This window comes from Mytilus californianus, unplaced genomic scaffold (genome assembly GCF_021869535.1).
Source record: "Mytilus californianus isolate M0D057914Y unplaced genomic scaffold, xbMytCali1.0.p SCAF_8, whole genome shotgun sequence".
NCBI classification, from domain to species: Eukaryota; Metazoa; Mollusca; class Bivalvia; order Mytilida; family Mytilidae; genus Mytilus; species Mytilus californianus.
Window position 1 is genome coordinate 9350127 of NW_026262734.1, and position 19135 is coordinate 9369261.

Here is a 19135-nt window from a genome sequence, read left to right on the forward strand (position 1 = left end):
CAAATTTTAGGAGTAAGGGGCCAAAAAGGGGCAAAAAACAAGCATTTTTCTAGTTTCATGACAATAACTTGTGTGTAAGTGTATGGATCTCTCTGACATTGTTCCACAAGGTTCCATATCACAAAGGGAATGCTGGGATTGATTTTGGGGGTAATTGCCTCCAAATTTTAAGGAAAAAGGGGCAAAAAACAAGCATTTTTCTAGTTTCATGACAATAACTTGTGTTTAAGTGTATGGATCTTTATGAAATTGTACTACAAGGTTCCATATCACAAAGGGAAAGCTGGAATTGAGTTTGGGGGTTATTGCCCAAAACGTTTAGGAATAAGGGACCAAAAAGGGGCCAAAAATAAGCATTTTTCTAGTTTCCAGACAATAACTTGTGTTCAAGTGTATGGATCTCTCTGAAATTGTACTGCAAGGTACCATACCACAAAGGGAATGCTGGGATTGATTTTGGGGGTAATTCCCTCAAAATTTTAGGAATTAGGGGCCATATAGGGGCAAAAAACAAGCATTTTTCTAGTTTCAGGACAATAACTTGTGTGTAAGTGTATGGATCTTTATGAAATTGTACTGCAAGGTTCCATATCACAAAGGGAAAGCTGGGTTTGAGTTTGGGGGTAATTGCCCAAAACGTTTAGGAATTTGGGGCCAAAAAGGGACCAAAAAACAAGCATTTTTTCTAGTTTCCAGACAATAACTTGTGTTCAAGTGTATGGATCTCTCTGAAATTGTACTGCAAGGTACCATACCACAAAGGGAAGGCTGGGATTGAGTTTGGGGGTGATGAATCATAAGGGGGTTCAAAAAATTGGGGGGGGGATTTCTTTTCCTTTTTTTTCTTTAAAATTTTCCATTTTAAATTGGTTATTTCTGATTTATATATAAAATCAAATAATAATGATATGGTTTGAATAGGTAAATTAAAAATTAAAAATTTTACAAGTTCTTAGACCACATTCATTCTGTGTCAGAAACCTATGCTGTGTCAAATATTTAATTACAATCCAAATTCAGTGCTGTATCAAGCTTGAATGTTGTGTCCATACTTGCCTCAACTGTTCAGGGTTCACCCTCTGCGGTCGTATCAAGCTGCGCCCAAGCGGACCATTTTATTGTTGAATCAAACAAAGTTTAATTTTGGACCCTGATTTGGACCAACTTGAAAACTGGGCCCATAAATCTAATATTTAAATACCGGTTTAGATTCAGCATTTGAAAGAACCCTATATATATTTAATTTATGTTGCAAAAAACACAGTTTAATTTTATCCATATAATTTTCTGTTCAAAGGGAAATAACTCAACTGAATAAATTATTCACACATAGTTCTCCAAAATTAGATATGATTTAACCACTATTTTCCTAAATTAGATATGATGTTACACAATGTATATCTATTTTCAAATTATAATCAAATATAATTAAAAGTTCCAAATATTTTTCTTTCATTTGTCACAAACTAATATAGATCTGCAGCTTATCTATCAATGTCAACAACTTTATCTACACAATGTAATGTAATAAAATATATCCTTAAAAAAAATAGATTATTATCTAATTAAAGGAGTTCACTTCATCAAAAAAAATTTATATACATAGCATTCAGAAAATTAGTTTATACAGAATAACAAACAAACCTACCACAAAATTCTTCAAACAATTTACCAAAGAAAAGAAAAAAAAATCCAAAATGTCATTTATCATTCATACAATGTCTTTTAAAAATCTTTTTAAAAATGAGTTATTTCCTTTTGAACAGAATGGAGTAATGAATAAGAATTTCATCAAAAATTGAATTCTTGGGAAAGGGCTTTAACTCAACAAGGAGATAAAATCGTGAAAATTGAACTTGACCTTCATTTAGTCACAGTAAACAACATATCTAAATTTGAAATAATTTCGTCAAAGCGTTTTCATGTTAATGAATGGACACTGTTTGGCAGCTGCCCCGCCTGCCCGCCCCACCCGCCCTGCCCGCCCGCTGTACATCCCCTAATCAATAACCGATTTTTCTTTTGAAAATCCGGTTAAAAAGTGCTTTGTCAGTATTGGTATTGTTTGAATAAGAAAAGCTTAAGCTTCATGTACAACAATGTACACAGTTTGTTAACACCCTCCCCCCACCTTTTTATACGACTGCAAAAAAATTTTTGGGATCGTATAATGGTATGATGTCGTCGTCGTCTGGGTTGTCGTCTGAAGACACATTGGTTTCCGGACAATAACTTTAGTTTAAGTGAATGGATCTCTATGAAAGTTTTTAAGAAGGTTTAATACTATAAAAGAAAAGGGGCCCAAAACAAGCATTATCTAGTTTCAGGATAATAACTTGTGTATAAGTATTTCAATTGCTCTGAAATTGTACCACAATGTTTAATACCACAAGTAAAAGGTTGGGATTCATTTTAGGGGTTATGGGGGCCAACAGTTTAGGAATTAAGGGCCAAAAAGGTGCCTAAAACAAGCATTTTTCTAGTTTCCAGACAATAACTTGTGTGTAAGTGTATAAATCTCACTGACATTGTACCACAAGGTTCCATATAACAAAGGGAAGGATGGGATTGAGTTTGGGGTTAATTGCCCCAAACATGTAGGAATAAGGGGCCAAAAAGGACCAAAAACAAGCTTTTTTCTAGTTTCCAGACAATAACTTGTGTGTAAGTTTATGGATCTCTCTGAAATTGTACTACAAGGTTCCATACTACAAAGGAAAGGCTGGGATTGAGTTTTGGGGTTATTGCTCCAAGGGAGGTTTCAAAAAGTTGGGGGGGGGGATTTTTTTCCCAATTTTTTTAAGGGATTCATATTATTTTTATAAAATGTTTAAAATTTCGAATTTTTGAAAAAGTTTCAAGAAGAAATCTTCACTTGCACAGTATTACGCAATGGATTTATAAGATCTTTGACCACATTTGTTTTGTGTCAGAAACCTATATTATGTCAAAAATTTGATCACAATCCAAATTCAGACAGTATCAAGCTTGAATATTGTATCCAAATTTGCCCAACTGTTCAGGGTTCGACCTCTGCGGTCGTATTAGGCTGCGCTCAGCGAAGCTTTTTGTCGAGCCTTCGACTTTAGTCGAAAAAGCGAGACATAGCGATCCTACATTCCGTCGTCGTCGTCGTTGTCGTCGGCGGCGGCGTCCACAAATATTCACTCTGTGGTTAAAGTTTTTGAAATTTTAATAACTTTCTTAAACTATCCTGGATTTCTACCAAACTTGGACAGAAGCTTTTTTATGATCATAAGATAGTATCCAGAAGTTAATTTTGTAAAAATAAAATTCCAATTTTTCCGTATTTTACTTACAAATGGACTTAGTTTTTCTGCCGGGAAATATTACATTCACTCTGTGGTTAAAGTTTTTAAAATTTTAATAACTTTCTTAAACTATCCTGGGTTTCTACCAAACTTTGACAGAAGCTTGTTTATGATCATAAGATAGTATCCAGAAGTAAATTTTGTAAAAAAAAAAATCCATTTTTTCCTTATTTTACTTTTAAATGGACTTAGATTTTCTGCCAGGAAACAACACATTCACTCTGTGGTTAAAGTTTTTAAAATTTTAATAACTTTCTTATACTATTTTGGATTTGTACCAAACTTGGACAGAAGCTTGTTTATGATCAAATGCTAGTATCCAGAAGGAAATTTTGTTTTCTTCCCGTTAACATTACATTCAGTCTGCAGATAAAGTTTTTAAACATTTATTAGATTCATTAACTAATCTGGATTTTTACCAAACTTGGACAGAAGCTTCTTACAATCAAAAGATAGTATCAAGAGGAATATTTTTATTGATTTACTTCCTCATTTTTGTTGAGCCTGCGATTAACAGAAAAAGTAGGCGAGACACTGGGTTCCGCAGAACCCTTACGAATTTTTATTTATTCTGTTGGCAGGGTTGTCTGGTGAATCACAGTTTCCTTTTAGTGGTGACCAAACGAACATTGTATATATGTTGTACATAAAATGATTGGCAGGATTATGCAGTCAACAGAATGATAACGTACTGCTTTATTATAGTGTCATTGCTTCAAAACACAAGGGACTCATGAGGAATAAAATTAATTAGGGAACTCCCTCATATCTTTGAATTAGGCTGCAATTAGGATTTCATTGCATATTTTTGGATGGGTTTATCCATTATAGAGGTGTATGTAACAGAAAATATGCTTGTATGCTTATAGCTTACTGTTCGGTGTGAGCCAAGGCTCCGTGTTGAAGACCATACTTTGACCTATAATGGTTTACTTTTATAAATTTTGACTTGGATGGAGAGTTGTCTCATTGGCACTTATACCACATCTTCTTATATCTATTGTTATATATACCAATAAAAATCAATTTGTTGATTTGGTTTGTTTGTTAATGAAAATTTTGTAGATACACGTAGAAGGCTATATCAAGTATAGTTTGTTTGAATGAGAAATATTTTAATCATGTTGTGAGTAATTTATCGGTTTTAATTATACAGTGAATCTTGTCTTAACCAAACCCAGTGTAAACCCCAAACCTATTTTAACCAAACTCATATATTTGGACATACAATAAATATTAATGATTAATCAAATCTGGTTTTAAAAAAATATTGAAATAAAAAATCTGAACAAAATTTTTAGTGTTAGTGGTATTCCGTTAGACATGTTAGACAAGTTTCACTGAACTAGCATTGTTAGATGAAAATAATTGTAATCATTGTCATGCTTGTACAGTTTGTGTACATAGTCTAACATTATAATGATCAATAATTATTAATCATAAGATGAAAACAGGAGAAAAAAAGAGGTAAATTAAAAAATGTTCATGTTATTCAAATATCTAGCATGGGCATATCTCATGGATCAGCAAACTGTGAAATGTTCATTTAAACAGCTTTTAGTCAACATGGCTGTAAAGGATAAGATAAGAAATTTAGTTTTACAACAGATTATTTAAGAACTCTTCTGAATAGTTATTGTTAAGGTTCTTTAATATGCATATTACATCCTTCCAAAACAACATTGAATGTATTGTCCTCAGTCAAACAGGATGCGACCATCTATCTAACTTTCTGTACAGCCACGGACAGACCTACATGTATCAGGGATTTTCCTAAGCATATGTTTTAAAAATACATTTTGATACAATATATTGTATTCAGTAAAAAGAACAGTATAATTTCTTTCATTTTGACGTCACATTGCTGTAATGTTATAAGAACAAATTATCAATCAGCAGAGACACGTTTTGCAATGTTCACTTTACATGTTCCCTTTACCAAATAGTAAATGATTTGTTATAATAATTTATTGTCAAAATTAGATTTTTTGAAGAATTTCTTTCCTCTTGTACATTTTTTTTCTGTAAAAATAAATTAAAAAAAAGATGTTTGGTTATTCTTAAAATTCATGATTACTTGTATTAAATAAAATTATATTTTATCTATTGCATAATGGATGTATTCTATGGCTTAGATTTGAACCATTTTTAATTTTCCATATGTAATTGTTTTGAATTTAGACAACAATTTACATGTACACTATCTCTGGTAACAATCTTTTTTTCAATGATATGTTTGTGTAGCATGATAGCAATCAGAGATGCATAGCGCATATAGGGATATCTTTAATATAAATTTTGTATTAAATGAATTCTATATTACACATGTTAAGTGCAATAACATATTACAGAGAACACTGTTTTGCAATAGTATATAACAGCATTTGCAAATTTTAGCTAATTGTTAATTTTTTATTTGCAAATCAGTATATGAGCCGCATCATATATATCGACCTTGTACGTGTATCAGAATTCGATTGATTTTGAAACATTTAAATACGAAATAAAAGATAAATTTTACGGACATTACATAGAGATTTTTTTAACTCGAAATAGGTTAACAGATGTATTCATAATTATTGCATAAGGTCAATTTCTATCAGACACAGCTCATGAAATAAAGAAAATTAGATAAAAAAATGGGTTTAGATATTGTTTACTTATATTAAGTATGTCTATTTTGTCATATTATAAATCAATCACAGATATTTGTGGTATGGGTGTAGACATCCCCTTTCATTTTTTCTCTAACAATTTTTTGTATATATACAAATTATTATCAGCATGTAAATAATATATACATGTACCTTCAAAGGCAGTTTCAAAAAACATTATTTGTTTTAGTAAGCTTGTTTGTTAAAATCAATTACAGCTTCTTGTCTTCTATTTTGTTTAGTGATAATACTGTTTGTTATTGCAGTTGTATCATATAATAAATTGTACCAGAGTATTGGGTATTTATTTTCCCTTTTTTACAAAATTGACTATTGATAAATTTGTGTGGTCTTGAATAGATATAAGAAGATGTGGTATGAGTGCCAATGAGACAACTCACCATCCAAGTCACAATTTGTAAAAGTAAACCATTATAGGTCAAAGTACGGCCTTCAACACGGAGCATTGGCTCACACCGAACAGCAAGCTATAAAGGGCTCCAAAATTTACTAGTCTAAAACAATTCAAACAGGAAAACCAACGGTCTAATCTATATAAAAAACGAGAAACACTTATGAGCCACATCAAAAAACGACAACCACTGAACAACAGGTTCCTAGATGTCTAATTATACACAGTTCCAAAGAAGGGGGTATACTGGTTTACTTTTGTCAGTGTTTTCAAATGTCTCATAATATTTTGGTTGCATTTTTGTTAGGAACTACAAATCAAGAGTTCCCTGAAATTTGGTATCAAGCTTCATGTGATCATTTTATACTTTACGATATAACAACGTGAATAACTTTTAATATCTTCCGTGTAATATAAGCCCATTGTATTAATAAGCAAGTGTGTTTTTATACTATATAAATACCAAAGTGATTTTAGTTATTTTCGTCCCGTGTAATACAAGCCCACCTTAAAAATCAAGCAATTGATGTGCTCCTTACCACAGGAGGAAGTTACAGAAACACCTAATTCAATATATATCATAAAATTGAGAATGGAAATGGGGAATGTGTCAGAGACAACAACCCAACCAGAGCATAAAGCAGCCCAAGGCCACCAATGGGTATTCAACACAGCAAGAAAATCCTGCACCCGGAAGCGGGCTTCAGCTGGCCCCTAATCAAAAATGTGTACTAGTTCAGTGAAAATGGACGTCACACTAAACTCCTAAACATATAAATGAACTAAAATTTAAAAAACATACAAGACTAACAAAGGCCAGAGGCTCCTGACTTGGGACAGGCGCAAAAATGTGACTGGGTTAAACATGTTTTGTGAGATCTCAATCCTCCCCCTATACCTCTAGCCAATGTAGAATAAACAAACACACAACAATACGCACAGTAAAACTCAGTTTAAAAGAAGTCCAAGTCTGATGTTAGAAAAGGTAACAGAAGAAACTAAGCAAAATGACAATGATTCATAAATTAACAAAGGACTACTAGCAGTAAGCAAACTACATTCAGCCACTACATTAAGATTTCTTACTTGAAGCAGGTACATTAACATATGGTATGGTTAAACTAGTTTTGTGTGTACTTAACCCTCTGATCTGATCTAGTTCAATGGAGGAACCTCAATTTTAATGAAGGCTGATATCCTAGGCAGTAAAGTCTCTTTAGATTTTATATCCTGATACAATGAAGTGTGTATCTCATCCTATAGACTGGACGTTAAGCAACCAACAATCAATCAATCAATCAATCATCCTATAGAAATAATTTCTAACTTCCATAAAGGTACATTCTATAGGGTAAGTCAGAATCCAGGCATATCAAAGTTTCCTTTGCCTACCTTTTGTGAACATGTCACTTCAGGTACTGTAAATTACACTATGTACAAGATTTTCCAGACATGTTGATGCTCAACATCCAGCTGTAAATACTACATGTATATTCAGGACAATAACATGATAATGTCATGGGTTCAATCCTGCATTTTACAAGATTGACTTGCTAACTTAGATTATTGTCTCACCTGCAACAAAAGTCGCAGAATACGAGACATAGGGATTACCATTCATTGGTGATTGTGTAAACTATTTGAATAAAGCTTTATATTTGAGAAGGTAGAAGACCTTTATGCTTCATACCTTGTATGCAGAACCTATGTTACGAAGTTTATGTCTGTCATATGTCCATTGCCCTCATTTTCATGGTTCAGTGACTGCTTGAAAAAATGTGATAGTTTTTTTGTCATGTGAAATGAGTAATAGGATAACTATATTTGGTATATGGCTTCCTTGCAAGGTCTACAAGTCTGTCAGACAGGGTTCACCTGACCTTGACCTCATTTTATGGATCAGTGATCAGAGTTAAGTGTACGTGGTCAAGTCTGAATCTCAGATACTATAAGAAATAGGTCAACTATATTTAGTGTATGGAATGATTGTAAGGTGCACATGTACAACTTTCAGGTTTTATCTGACCTTGACTTCATTTTCATGGTTCAGTGGACAAGGTTTAGTTTTTGTGGTTTTGTCTATTTCTCAGACACTATAAAGCAATAGGGTCTCTATATTTGGTGTATGGAATGATTGTAAGGTGTACATGTCCTACTGGCAGATTTTATCTGACCTTGACCTCATTTTCACATTTCATAAGTAAAATGTCAAAAGAAAAGTTTTGTGGTTTGGTCTATTTCTCAGATACTATAAGCAATAAGGCCACTATAATTTGAGTATGGAATGATTGTAAGGTGTACATACATGTATCTGTCTGGCAGGTTTCATATGGCCTTGTCTTAATTTTCATGGTTCATTAGTCAATTTTAATTTTCCATGGTTTTGTCAGTTTATCAGATACTATGAGCAATAGGTCAATCATATTTGGTGTAAAGAATGATTATAAGGTTTGCTTGTCTGTTTGACAGGGTTCATATGACCCTGACCTCATTTTCGTGGTTCATTGGTGAATGTAAAGTTTATGTGGTTTGGTCTGTTTCGCAGGTACTTTAAGCAATAATACCACTATATTTGATGTATGGAATGATTGTAAGGTGTACATGTCTGTCTGGCATGGTTCATCTGACCGTGACCTCATTTTTATGGATCACTGACAATGTTAAGTTTATATTGAACTTGTAGTAAAACCTTCATACTACAGACTTTCAACATAAAAACAATCATAAGTAAAGCAGGCTAGACATTTCAGTGTGTGCACTCTTGTTAAAATGCTAGCACAAGGTAACACCACACAAGAAAACTTTTCACCATACTCGTTTTTATTTTGCACTTACTCCTAAGTAGGAAAGTGGCAAATACCTATTTTAAAATCTCTTATTTGACTTGACCAGGGATCATGCTCATAAGCAAGCTACAATCAAGCTGGTTACTTTCTTCATTAGTATGCACTTACAAAGGTTTATTAGATATACTTTTCATGCTGTTGTTGATTGATTGCTGCCTAACATCCATTAGCAAATATTTTCCTTAACTCTGCTTAGACTAAAATGCTAATTTGAACAAAAATTAACAGGAACTGATAGTTCACCACCACCAGCAATGGTAACCCAGTGGTGGTGAAAAAAATGTATGGTACTAATTTAGTGCATACATCACTTCTGGAATAATCTCAATCATGTATGCTTTGTAGTATGGGTTTTGCTCATTGTTGAAACCGTACGATAACCTATAGTTGCAAACTACTTCATCATTGGTCTCTAGTGGAGAGTTGTCTCAAATTTAATCATACCACATCTTCTTATTTTTATATAGAGATTGCAAGATGGGAAAGCAAAACACTTATTTTTGTGCACACACAAAAGAAGGCCTGGCCAGCGCAGATAAAACAAGCTACAGCCACTTTTGCTGTGGCAGTTGATAGTAAAGATTGCATCAAAATGAAGAAAACAAAGTCTTTAAATAGTATATTTATCTCTCTGTAAAAACATATTTCTTAAGATAAATAAGCTACAAATAAATATTGTCTTTTATGCAAATCAGACATAAGAATATTCAATTAAGTTACATTTAAATATGAAGTATGTATGAATTGGATTTTGGTACCATTTTGAGCAAAAATGAAGTTTAAAAAGCTCAAAATAAATGATAACTTATAAATGTCTGTGAAAAAAACAAAGTACAATATATAATCTGTTAAAACAAGTTAAAAATTATTGATAACACTAGATTAAGCTTCCCGTTTTATTTTATTAGCTTAATATGTTTGATATCAAAAGTTGAAAACTTTTGTTCAGCAATTGTTTTTAGTCTTTAAATGCAGTTCTAATCTGTGCTGCACTTTCAGGTTTAGAATCATTTCAAAATCCTCCTAAATACAATTCTTGTTGATCCAAGTGTGCTAAGTATATATCTTAATTGATTTTGAAGCCTCAACCCATTCAGATAGCCTTGCGCTTTACTAAGCATATTTAAAATACCAGTTATTATAATAGTACAGGATTAAATAACAAAACAAACAAATTAATCAGCTGCAACTGAATGAAATAACCTATAACTAATTGGTATAAAAGTAAAAGATATCACAGAAAATTAAAGACAAAAAGCCTTACGTCAAACAAAACAAAAAGTTTTTAACGTGTTGTGTACATATCTATTTATAACTCAGGGGTAGAAATAAAAACCATTCCAGTACCTAGTCCAGGCAAGCTGATTTTATAAAGGGTTAGATTAACTAAAGTTAAACAAATAATTTCATTTTTTTACACTATTTAAAGAGCCTGTAAACTTCATTGAGGCTATGTCAATTTAAGAAGGAACATTCCCACAAGGCTAGTTAGTTATTTCTTCCCCTGTACTTGCAGAGATCACTTTTCAGAGCAAACAAATATTCTGCCATTTATACAGATTTTTTCTACTAGAGTCAATATTTGTATTCAACTATTATGTAGGACTTTATCATATTCTGTTATTGAAACTATTAGTTTTTATCTTTCAAGTAATTATCATAGGGAACATTTTCCCTCTTCAAACTATAAAATTTGCCTTATATTACCACACTTAAATTATTATTGTCCTCAGAAATTAAACAATTCTTTTTGAAGTAGACAACTTTTGAAGTTAAAAAATTAGCAATAGATGGAACAAAATTATGTTATTATTTAATCAAAATGCTTATAGGTTTTTACAATGAGGTATTATACAAAATATATTTATAATATTTGTTTGGGACTAATAGTTACAAGTAGCAGATATATCAATTATTTTGAAGAGTTTAATGATAAAATAATGGAATATGCTGCTAAAAATCATTATATTATTATCATTGGCGTCAATCAATATGAACACTGATTTTGTTCATTTCTGTCTTATTTTTTCATGGTAATCGAACTAAGTTTAGTTGCATGCCAGAGGTTTAAAAATAATATTCTTTATTTTGAGTGCATTTAAAGCAGTTCTGACCAGTTGATAAATTGTGATAAACCACATGTTCATTAAATTTGAAATCAAGTAATTTCTTGCAATATCCATTCGGAACATTGCACTTGGCATTTTCCATTAAATCATTAGAAAAAGGTATTCTACTACTTTACCTGTGGATTACAACATTTATCGACTCTCCATAGTTAAATTGTAAAATTTAAAATCATTTAACTTCAGCATTTTAAAGTTTGAAAATTATCTTGAGTGGATAATTATTATATTTAAAATATGAGAAGAGCGGTATCACCCATACTTGTTTAACAATATGTTGTAATGTCTTTTCAAACCATCTGCTAACCAAGCCTTAAACATATCAACAATTTCTGTTTTGAAGCAGAAAATGGACAGACAGGGATTCATCTGAATACCATTTTTTAGACTGGAGGTCTAATTATCATGAAACTTTTAAAAATAAAAATTACATTGTAGCGCAATGCTAGATTTAAATAAAAAAGTTTAGTATATCTGTGGAAACTCAGCTGCATTGTAACAAAATATAAATAAATAATAATATATAACAAAATCATCATTTTCATTGCAAGCCCAAATTATTATTTTCATACTAAATTCATAGAGTGATTTGACTGTATTTATGATATGTCAATACCATTTAAAATTGTTCCCCACTTGCTGTAGATACAGAATGTTCTGTGTGTGTAAAATGAACAATGTGTCTACTCTATCCCTGAATCAAAAAATTTAAATGCAATGAGGTGATTTTTATTGTTTTCATGTGTAATCTGAACATGTAAAAATTAACATTAACAAAAACACTGGCCAAATAAAAAAAAAAAGAAACAAAGAACTTGAAGCTAATTTGCATAGAACAAAAATAACAAGAAAGCTTTAACAATTAATTAAAAATGAACAAAGTAAACATTTAAAGTACAAAAGTTTTGGTTTATCTCATATTACATACAAAAGTGCAGTGGCTCTTTTCACAAATTATCTTAAGACTGAAATTGATTGTAAGTTAAACTGAAATGTTCATGACTTGCGAGTCTTTTTTATCGTAAGATTTTTTGGGAAATTAGTCACTGGTTTATTACACTTCACATAACACTTTATGAAGTGATTTAATATTGGTCAATTATTTCCATGATTTAGAAAAAGTTGAAAAATTTCTTTATTTTGAAATGTTGGTTTTAATACTATGTAACCATGAATGTTTTTTATTAATGAATACTGCTGTCTAATTAAAAAAATAACCATCCTAGAAATCAAACTGAGTGTATGGTGTTCATGTAAAGTAATTAGTTTTCTAATGTCTAATTAAATATTGCAGAAAGTGCTTATCATAGCACAAGTTAAAATAAAGGTATTGGATATGTCACATGATGCTGAATATAACCTATTTCAATCAAACAAGCAAATTTCCCACCGTCTTTTAATATTAAAACTATTTTTCATTTACATATAGTTTCTACATCCATAAAATTAAGACAATTTTGTTAATCTATAAGGGCTTATTTACATTTTTTGAGAATCAAATAAACATAATCACTCATTTTATCATCTTTGCCAAAATTTCCTAAGATAAAGAAATTTCCACTATTCATGAGTAACCAATCATACATTCATATGTGATTTTTTTTATAAAGCTATGGTATAATGATAAACAGTGTCTATACAAAACAGGTGAAAATTTATGTCCCATTGGTTTAAGTATGAATTCCATAATCTAAAAATAGATACATCTACAATCAACATCACATCAGTATTATCCCCAACTACATATACATGCATATGGAAAGATTCCTAAAAACAATTATGTGTTTGTATGTCCAATTCTAAACTCTTGACCTCTACCTCCTTAATCACATATTTCTTGGTCTATCTAAATTTATCTTAATTACAATGTTTAGAGCACCATTTGTGGCAGGAGATTTCCAAGTAAGACGGACAATATATTCCTTTAAATCATCTAGCCACTATCATCATCTTCGTTCTATCAGCTAGGCCGATCCACTTGGATATACTTTATTTTGCACATTGCCCATTGTTTTGATTAATAATGAAAGTCCATTTGTGTCAAGCAAAACCTGAAAAATAAGAAGAAAAAACTTTCAAAATTCTGTTCTCTCTTTTGGCATTATATTTTTTAATACCACAACATTTTGTATTGTATCAACTTATGAATCTTGTCATGAATGGGAGAGGTTTTGCTACTTGTTTCATGATTAGGTGGGTTTTTTCGTAACTTCAATCCTGTCTCCCCCTTTTCCCGAATGTGACCTAGGTTTGTAATTACATGAGCAACATGACAGGTGCCATGTGTGTAGCAGGATCTGCTTACCCTTCCGGAGCACCTGAGATCACCCCAGTTTTTCGTGGGGTTCGTGTTGCTCAGTCTTTAGTTTTCTATGTTGTGTTTTGTGTACTATTGTTTGTTGGTCTTTTTCTTTTTATAGCCATGTCATTGTCAGTTTATTTTCCACTTATGAGTTTGAATGTCCCTCTGGTATCTTTCGCCTCTCTTTTATGACTGTATAACCGAGGCCTGAGGTATATTCTAATGAGGAACAGGCTCTGTGTAAAAACTTCCCAACAATTAGATATAGATATTAATTCAATGAATAAAAAAAAACAGTATTACAGTTTAAACCTTTCATTAAATTGATACATTAAATTATAATCACAACTAAATGTTCAATTTTGATTAAGGCATGTTTTAGACCACAAATCGAAGATTCCTTAAACCAACAGAATTTATTTAAAACATATAAATTTGCTGTCAAAATCTATGGTATTTTAACAATAGTTAAACTAAAAGCAAAATCTGAAGAATTATCATCTGTATTCCTACGTTAATCATTGCAGGAGGTTTGGAGGTGTTTGTAAACACCCCTTGAAAATCAAATACAGTCAAACCTGCTATGAAGGTCACACCCTTTATAAGCTAATACCTACGTTTTTTGAACATCTATTCAAAAGTCATTTCTCTAATAAGGTCAGTTTTTTCTGTTCCCAAGGGTGACCTTTATATACAGGTTAGACTGTATACCATAACACAGGATATAAAGTTTACAATGGCATGAAATACATATCATTTAAACAGACAATGAAATTAAAAAATGTACACTGTATCTTGGAATGAGTTAAGATGTTTTATTAATAGTGACATTTAAATGAAATAAAATAACCTCTTAATGGTAACATGAAAATAAAAAGAAGATTGCTAAAAATTAGAATTTGAAGGAATTTTATTACAATTACTGTAAGCCAACTAATTTTCGAGGTGTGATTTGATTTCGCAACTTTCGCGAGTAGAAAAATAACTCGAATATAAATCGTTGCAATTGTGTAAAATTTTGATCTTCTGTTATTTAACTACATCAAGTAAATTTGAAAATTGTGAAATTAAATTGCCATGAAGTGGGCTAGAATTGGCGAAACACCAAATAAAGTATCCGCATAATGAGTTGGTTTACAGTTAATATAAATAATCAATAGAAATAAAATAAAATTTGTATGAGAAGGTGTCCTGTTAAAGATAAAGTTTAAATTAAAATGAAAGATGGACTAAGTCAAGTATGATAATTGGTGTCCTTGTTATGAATATAAAGGAGTTTTTAAAACTTTTGTCAACTGTATTAATAAATTTATCTAGAAATTTTCATCAACTTTTTAAACTAATTGAACAAGTAATTTTATATTTATGATATTTTTATTTTCATTGTACACTATAATAACTGAACAGCAGTTTATTGCAATAATAAGCATTAATGAAAATTTGTTTGACTGTCTCTATATGTAAAATTGTTTTGATAAATTGTAAATTCACAAATTTTTTGATGTCTCTATTATTGCAAAAAATATAAGGGATATGTGTCACAATAATTAATCAAGCATTTATGTCCATTGTACAATTGTAATAATAAATGCACGCAAAAATTTCTAAATTTTCAGTAACTCTTGTACATTGCTTAAGTTGTGAAATAAAACTATATACATGTATTATAACACTGCGGTTATTCTGAAAAAAAATGCACAACTGCACAGATTTAGTATAAATAAACTGCTTCCCTGAGCGCAGGTGGATACGCCCGCAGAGGTCCAACCCTGAACAGTTGGGGCAAAAATGGACACAATATTCAAGCTTGATACAGGTCTGAATTTGGATTGCAATTAAATATTTGACATATTATAGGTTTCTGAATAAATGTAGTCAAAGAACTTGAAATTGGTAATATGAATTGAATTTATTAAAGATTTCTTGCTGTTGTGCAATACACTGTGCTGTTGCGCAATTCTTAGTAAATCTGTTGTCAGACTATAAACAAATAAAGTTCAATTAATTCTCAATGTCATATTAGAAATTTATGAAAATCAAAAGGGAGCTTACATCAATAGATATAAACAATACACCAAAGTTTCATGAGAATTGCTGACAGCATTTTTGAGATATTGTCCGAAAAATGGAAAATCCCCTTTTTTAATGAATAAAACCCCATAACTCAGAAGTGTAAAATGTAAAATTTATAAAATTCTAAAGGGAGCTTACATCAATAGATATAAACAATTCACCAAAGTTTCATAAGAACTGCTGAAAGCATTTTTGAGTTTTTGTACGAAAACTGGAAAATCACCCTTTTTTTTATGAATAAAACTCTGTAACTTGGAAACGTAAAATCAAAAATTTATAAAAATCGAAAGGGAGCTCATGTCAATAGATATCAACAATTCACCACAATTTCTTGCAAGTTGGTGAAAGCATTCTTGAGTAATTGTCCGAAAACTGGAAAATCCCCCTTTTTTTAATGAATAAAACCCCATAACTCGGAAATGTAAAATCTGAAATTTAAAAAAACGAAAGGGAGCTCACGTCAATAGATATAAACAATTCACCAAAGTTTTATGCAAATTGGTTAAAGCGTTTTTGAGTTAATGTCCGACATGTTGACGACGGACGGACAACGGTATACAATAATACGTCCCGTAAACGGGCGTATAACAAAGGAAAAATTATATCTGAAATTTCTTATTTAAAGTGGTTAAAAGCAATCACTACCATGTACTGAAGAAACACTTGCACCAATTTATTTACATTACCGCAAATAAACAAGCAATTGACTGTGGTAACATGTTAGTCTAACTTGAAAAGCAGCCATTAGTTATTGGAAACTAGGTTAGTCACAAATAATTTTTTTTATTATGGTCTCAAAAGTTCCATACTATAATTTCTCCAAAATAACTTTCTGTTCATAATAATTCCACACAGAAGCCATCTTATTTGTGAAGGAATCTGTCGTATTGGATACTTGAAAACTTGCTAACACTTTTTTGCAAAAAAAACTTCCAAATTTTTTCCAGGATTTCTCTAGGATATTCATTTATTTTCTAAGTATGTTATTAGAAGACATAGGAAAAGAAATCCTTAAATATTTTAGGAGACATTTGGAAAAGCCACTGTACAAAAAATAATTTAGTCATAGTCCGTTACTTTTTTAAGCAACAAATATATCAGATTTCATACAACCATTTCAAAGACTGTACAAATAAAACTTGGAACTTGAAACATGCTACCAAAAGTTTGAGATTTAAGGTATTTTCAGGATTTTTGCCATTTTGGGGATTTTCAAGGACATTTCCAGACCTGGAATGACAGAAATAATTTCCAGACTTTTTTCTAGTTTTCAAGATAGTCTGTCATTGCTATTGAAGATACAAATGATATATATATTAATGAAAAATATGTAACGTGGCCAACCTATAAATACTATCATGTGTTGCCCAACAACAAATATGATAGAGGTGTAGACAATCCCAAGCTTAAGGCTCAAGAAAAAATTAAAAAGTGGACAAAACTGAGGAAATTAAAGTTAAAAAGGACAAATAAAATTGGTGGATAAGTTTTGAGAAGCAGTACTACTGCCACAAAATCATTTCATGAATAAATACCAAATAGCTGAAAAATATTTAAAAAATATAAAAACCAGCACAAACCTCAAACACAGGGATACATTTAGTGCATCAACACTGATTCCATACTCAAAAATTTTAAACCAAACCAGGATAAAATCAAAAATAGATATATTTGAAAATGCATTACAATCCCAGTATATAATGTGCATGCATCAATGTTCTACTCATAAATATCAACTAAAGGAAACCAATACAATTTCCCCATAAAAAAATACCTGGAATTTATCAAACATATATCCCAAATACTGAAATATTACAAAAATTTAAATATCAATCAACTATTTAATATATGTCTGTATTGTATTCAAAATGCAACAATTTTAGGATGAATGTTTTAATGCAAACTAAAAAACTAGATTGTGAAATTCTAGCATTTTTATGCAAATAAAATTGAGAGTGTATAATTCAAGCATTGGTATGCAAATAAAATAATTCTAAGCATTTTTATGCAAACAAAATAATTGTATGCACTTTTCAGCAAATAACATAATTCTAAGCATTTTTATGCAAATAAAATAATTCTATGCATTTTTATGCAAATAAAATAATTTTAAGGATTTATATGCAAATTAAATCATGACTATAACATGGCTATTAGCATTCAGAATATAAATCTAAGGCAAAAACATAATATAAATCTTATTCCTTGTTAATGCTATGTAGGTTCTATCAAGCTAAAATCAGGATTCAAAACAAAAACAGAAAACACACACAGGTTAGATGAATTGCTAACTGTTGTAAATAGAAAGCTTTATATATTATTGTAAAACTTACTTAACATCACTCAACTGTGATAACGAAAATATAATTATATTGGTGTAATAATAAATCAAATTTTCCATAATAAATTTATAAATTATTAAGAAACTAAGGTTCCTACTCCCCCATGCAAAATTGACCTTAGATGGATCTGGCTATTCTTTATACGTCCCTTTTGGTCACATAGATCCACATGAATTAAAGTAGTTATACAATCATTGGCTCTTATTTTTTGGGTATGAGTGTTCCTGACAAAAATGAAAGAACCTTAGTGAGCGCGCTCACATACCCCACGTCCCCACATTGTCATTGGAGAAATAAAATAAGTGTAAGAAAAAAAAATTGTATCAGAAAAAAAAATTGAATCACAATTTCCTCTCAATATGCACATCTACATAGTATGTCCTTATTATCTACACAGTTTCAAGAAATTCTGTTGCGTGGTTTGAGAGGAGTTGCAATGACAAAAGGTTGCAGTAGTATATTGGGCTAATAAGTTCAAAGGAGCGTAACTCCTGGGAAAAAAATTGAATCGTAATTTCCTGTCGATATGCACATCTACGTAGTATGTCCTTATTATCTGAAAAGGTTTCATGAAATTCTGTTGTGTGGTTTGAGAGGAGTTGCGATGACAAAAGGTTGCAGTAGTATATTGGGTAAATAAGTTCAAAGGGGCGTAACTCCTGAAAAAAAAATTGAATCGTAATTTCCTGTCGATATGCACATCTACATAGTATGTCCTTATTATCTGAAAAGGTTTCATGAAATTCTGTTGTGTGGTTTGAGAGGAGTTGCGATGACAAAAGGTTGTAGTAGTATATTGGGCAAATAAGTTCAAAGGGGCGTAACTCCTGGAAAAAAAATTGAATCGTAATTTCCTGTCGATATGCACATCTACGTAGTATGTCCTTATTATCTGGAAAGGTTTCATGAAATTCTGTTGTGTGGTTTGAGAGGAGTTGCGATGACAAACTGTTGCAGTAGTACATTAAAGTAAATAAGTTCAAAGGGGAGTAACTCCTAGAAAAAAAATTGAATTGTAATTTCCTGTCGATATGCACAACTACATAGT

General features: G+C 31.1%; 1 protein-coding gene across 11 annotated transcripts in view; it reads right to left on the reverse strand.

Annotated features, from left to right (window-relative positions):
* Positions 1-9848: 9848 nt before the first annotated feature.
* LOC127710437 (unconventional myosin-XVIIIa-like) overlaps positions 9849-19135 on the reverse strand; it is a 97071-nt gene continuing 87784 nt past the window's right edge. For 8 of the 11 annotated variants that reach the window (XM_052216272.1, XM_052216270.1, XM_052216271.1 and 5 more), the window contains 2 exons: positions 17520-17549; positions 9849-13421 (listed from right to left, as the gene is read on the reverse strand). In XM_052216272.1, coding sequence (XP_052072232.1) covers positions 17530-17549 — 20 coding nt within the window. In that variant the 3' untranslated portion in view covers positions 9849-13421; positions 17520-17529. Of the gene's footprint in view, positions 13422-17519; positions 17550-18078; positions 18093-19135 lie in introns of all 11 variants that reach the window. The other 3 variants (XM_052216273.1, XM_052216266.1, XM_052216267.1) reach the window with 2 other exon arrangements.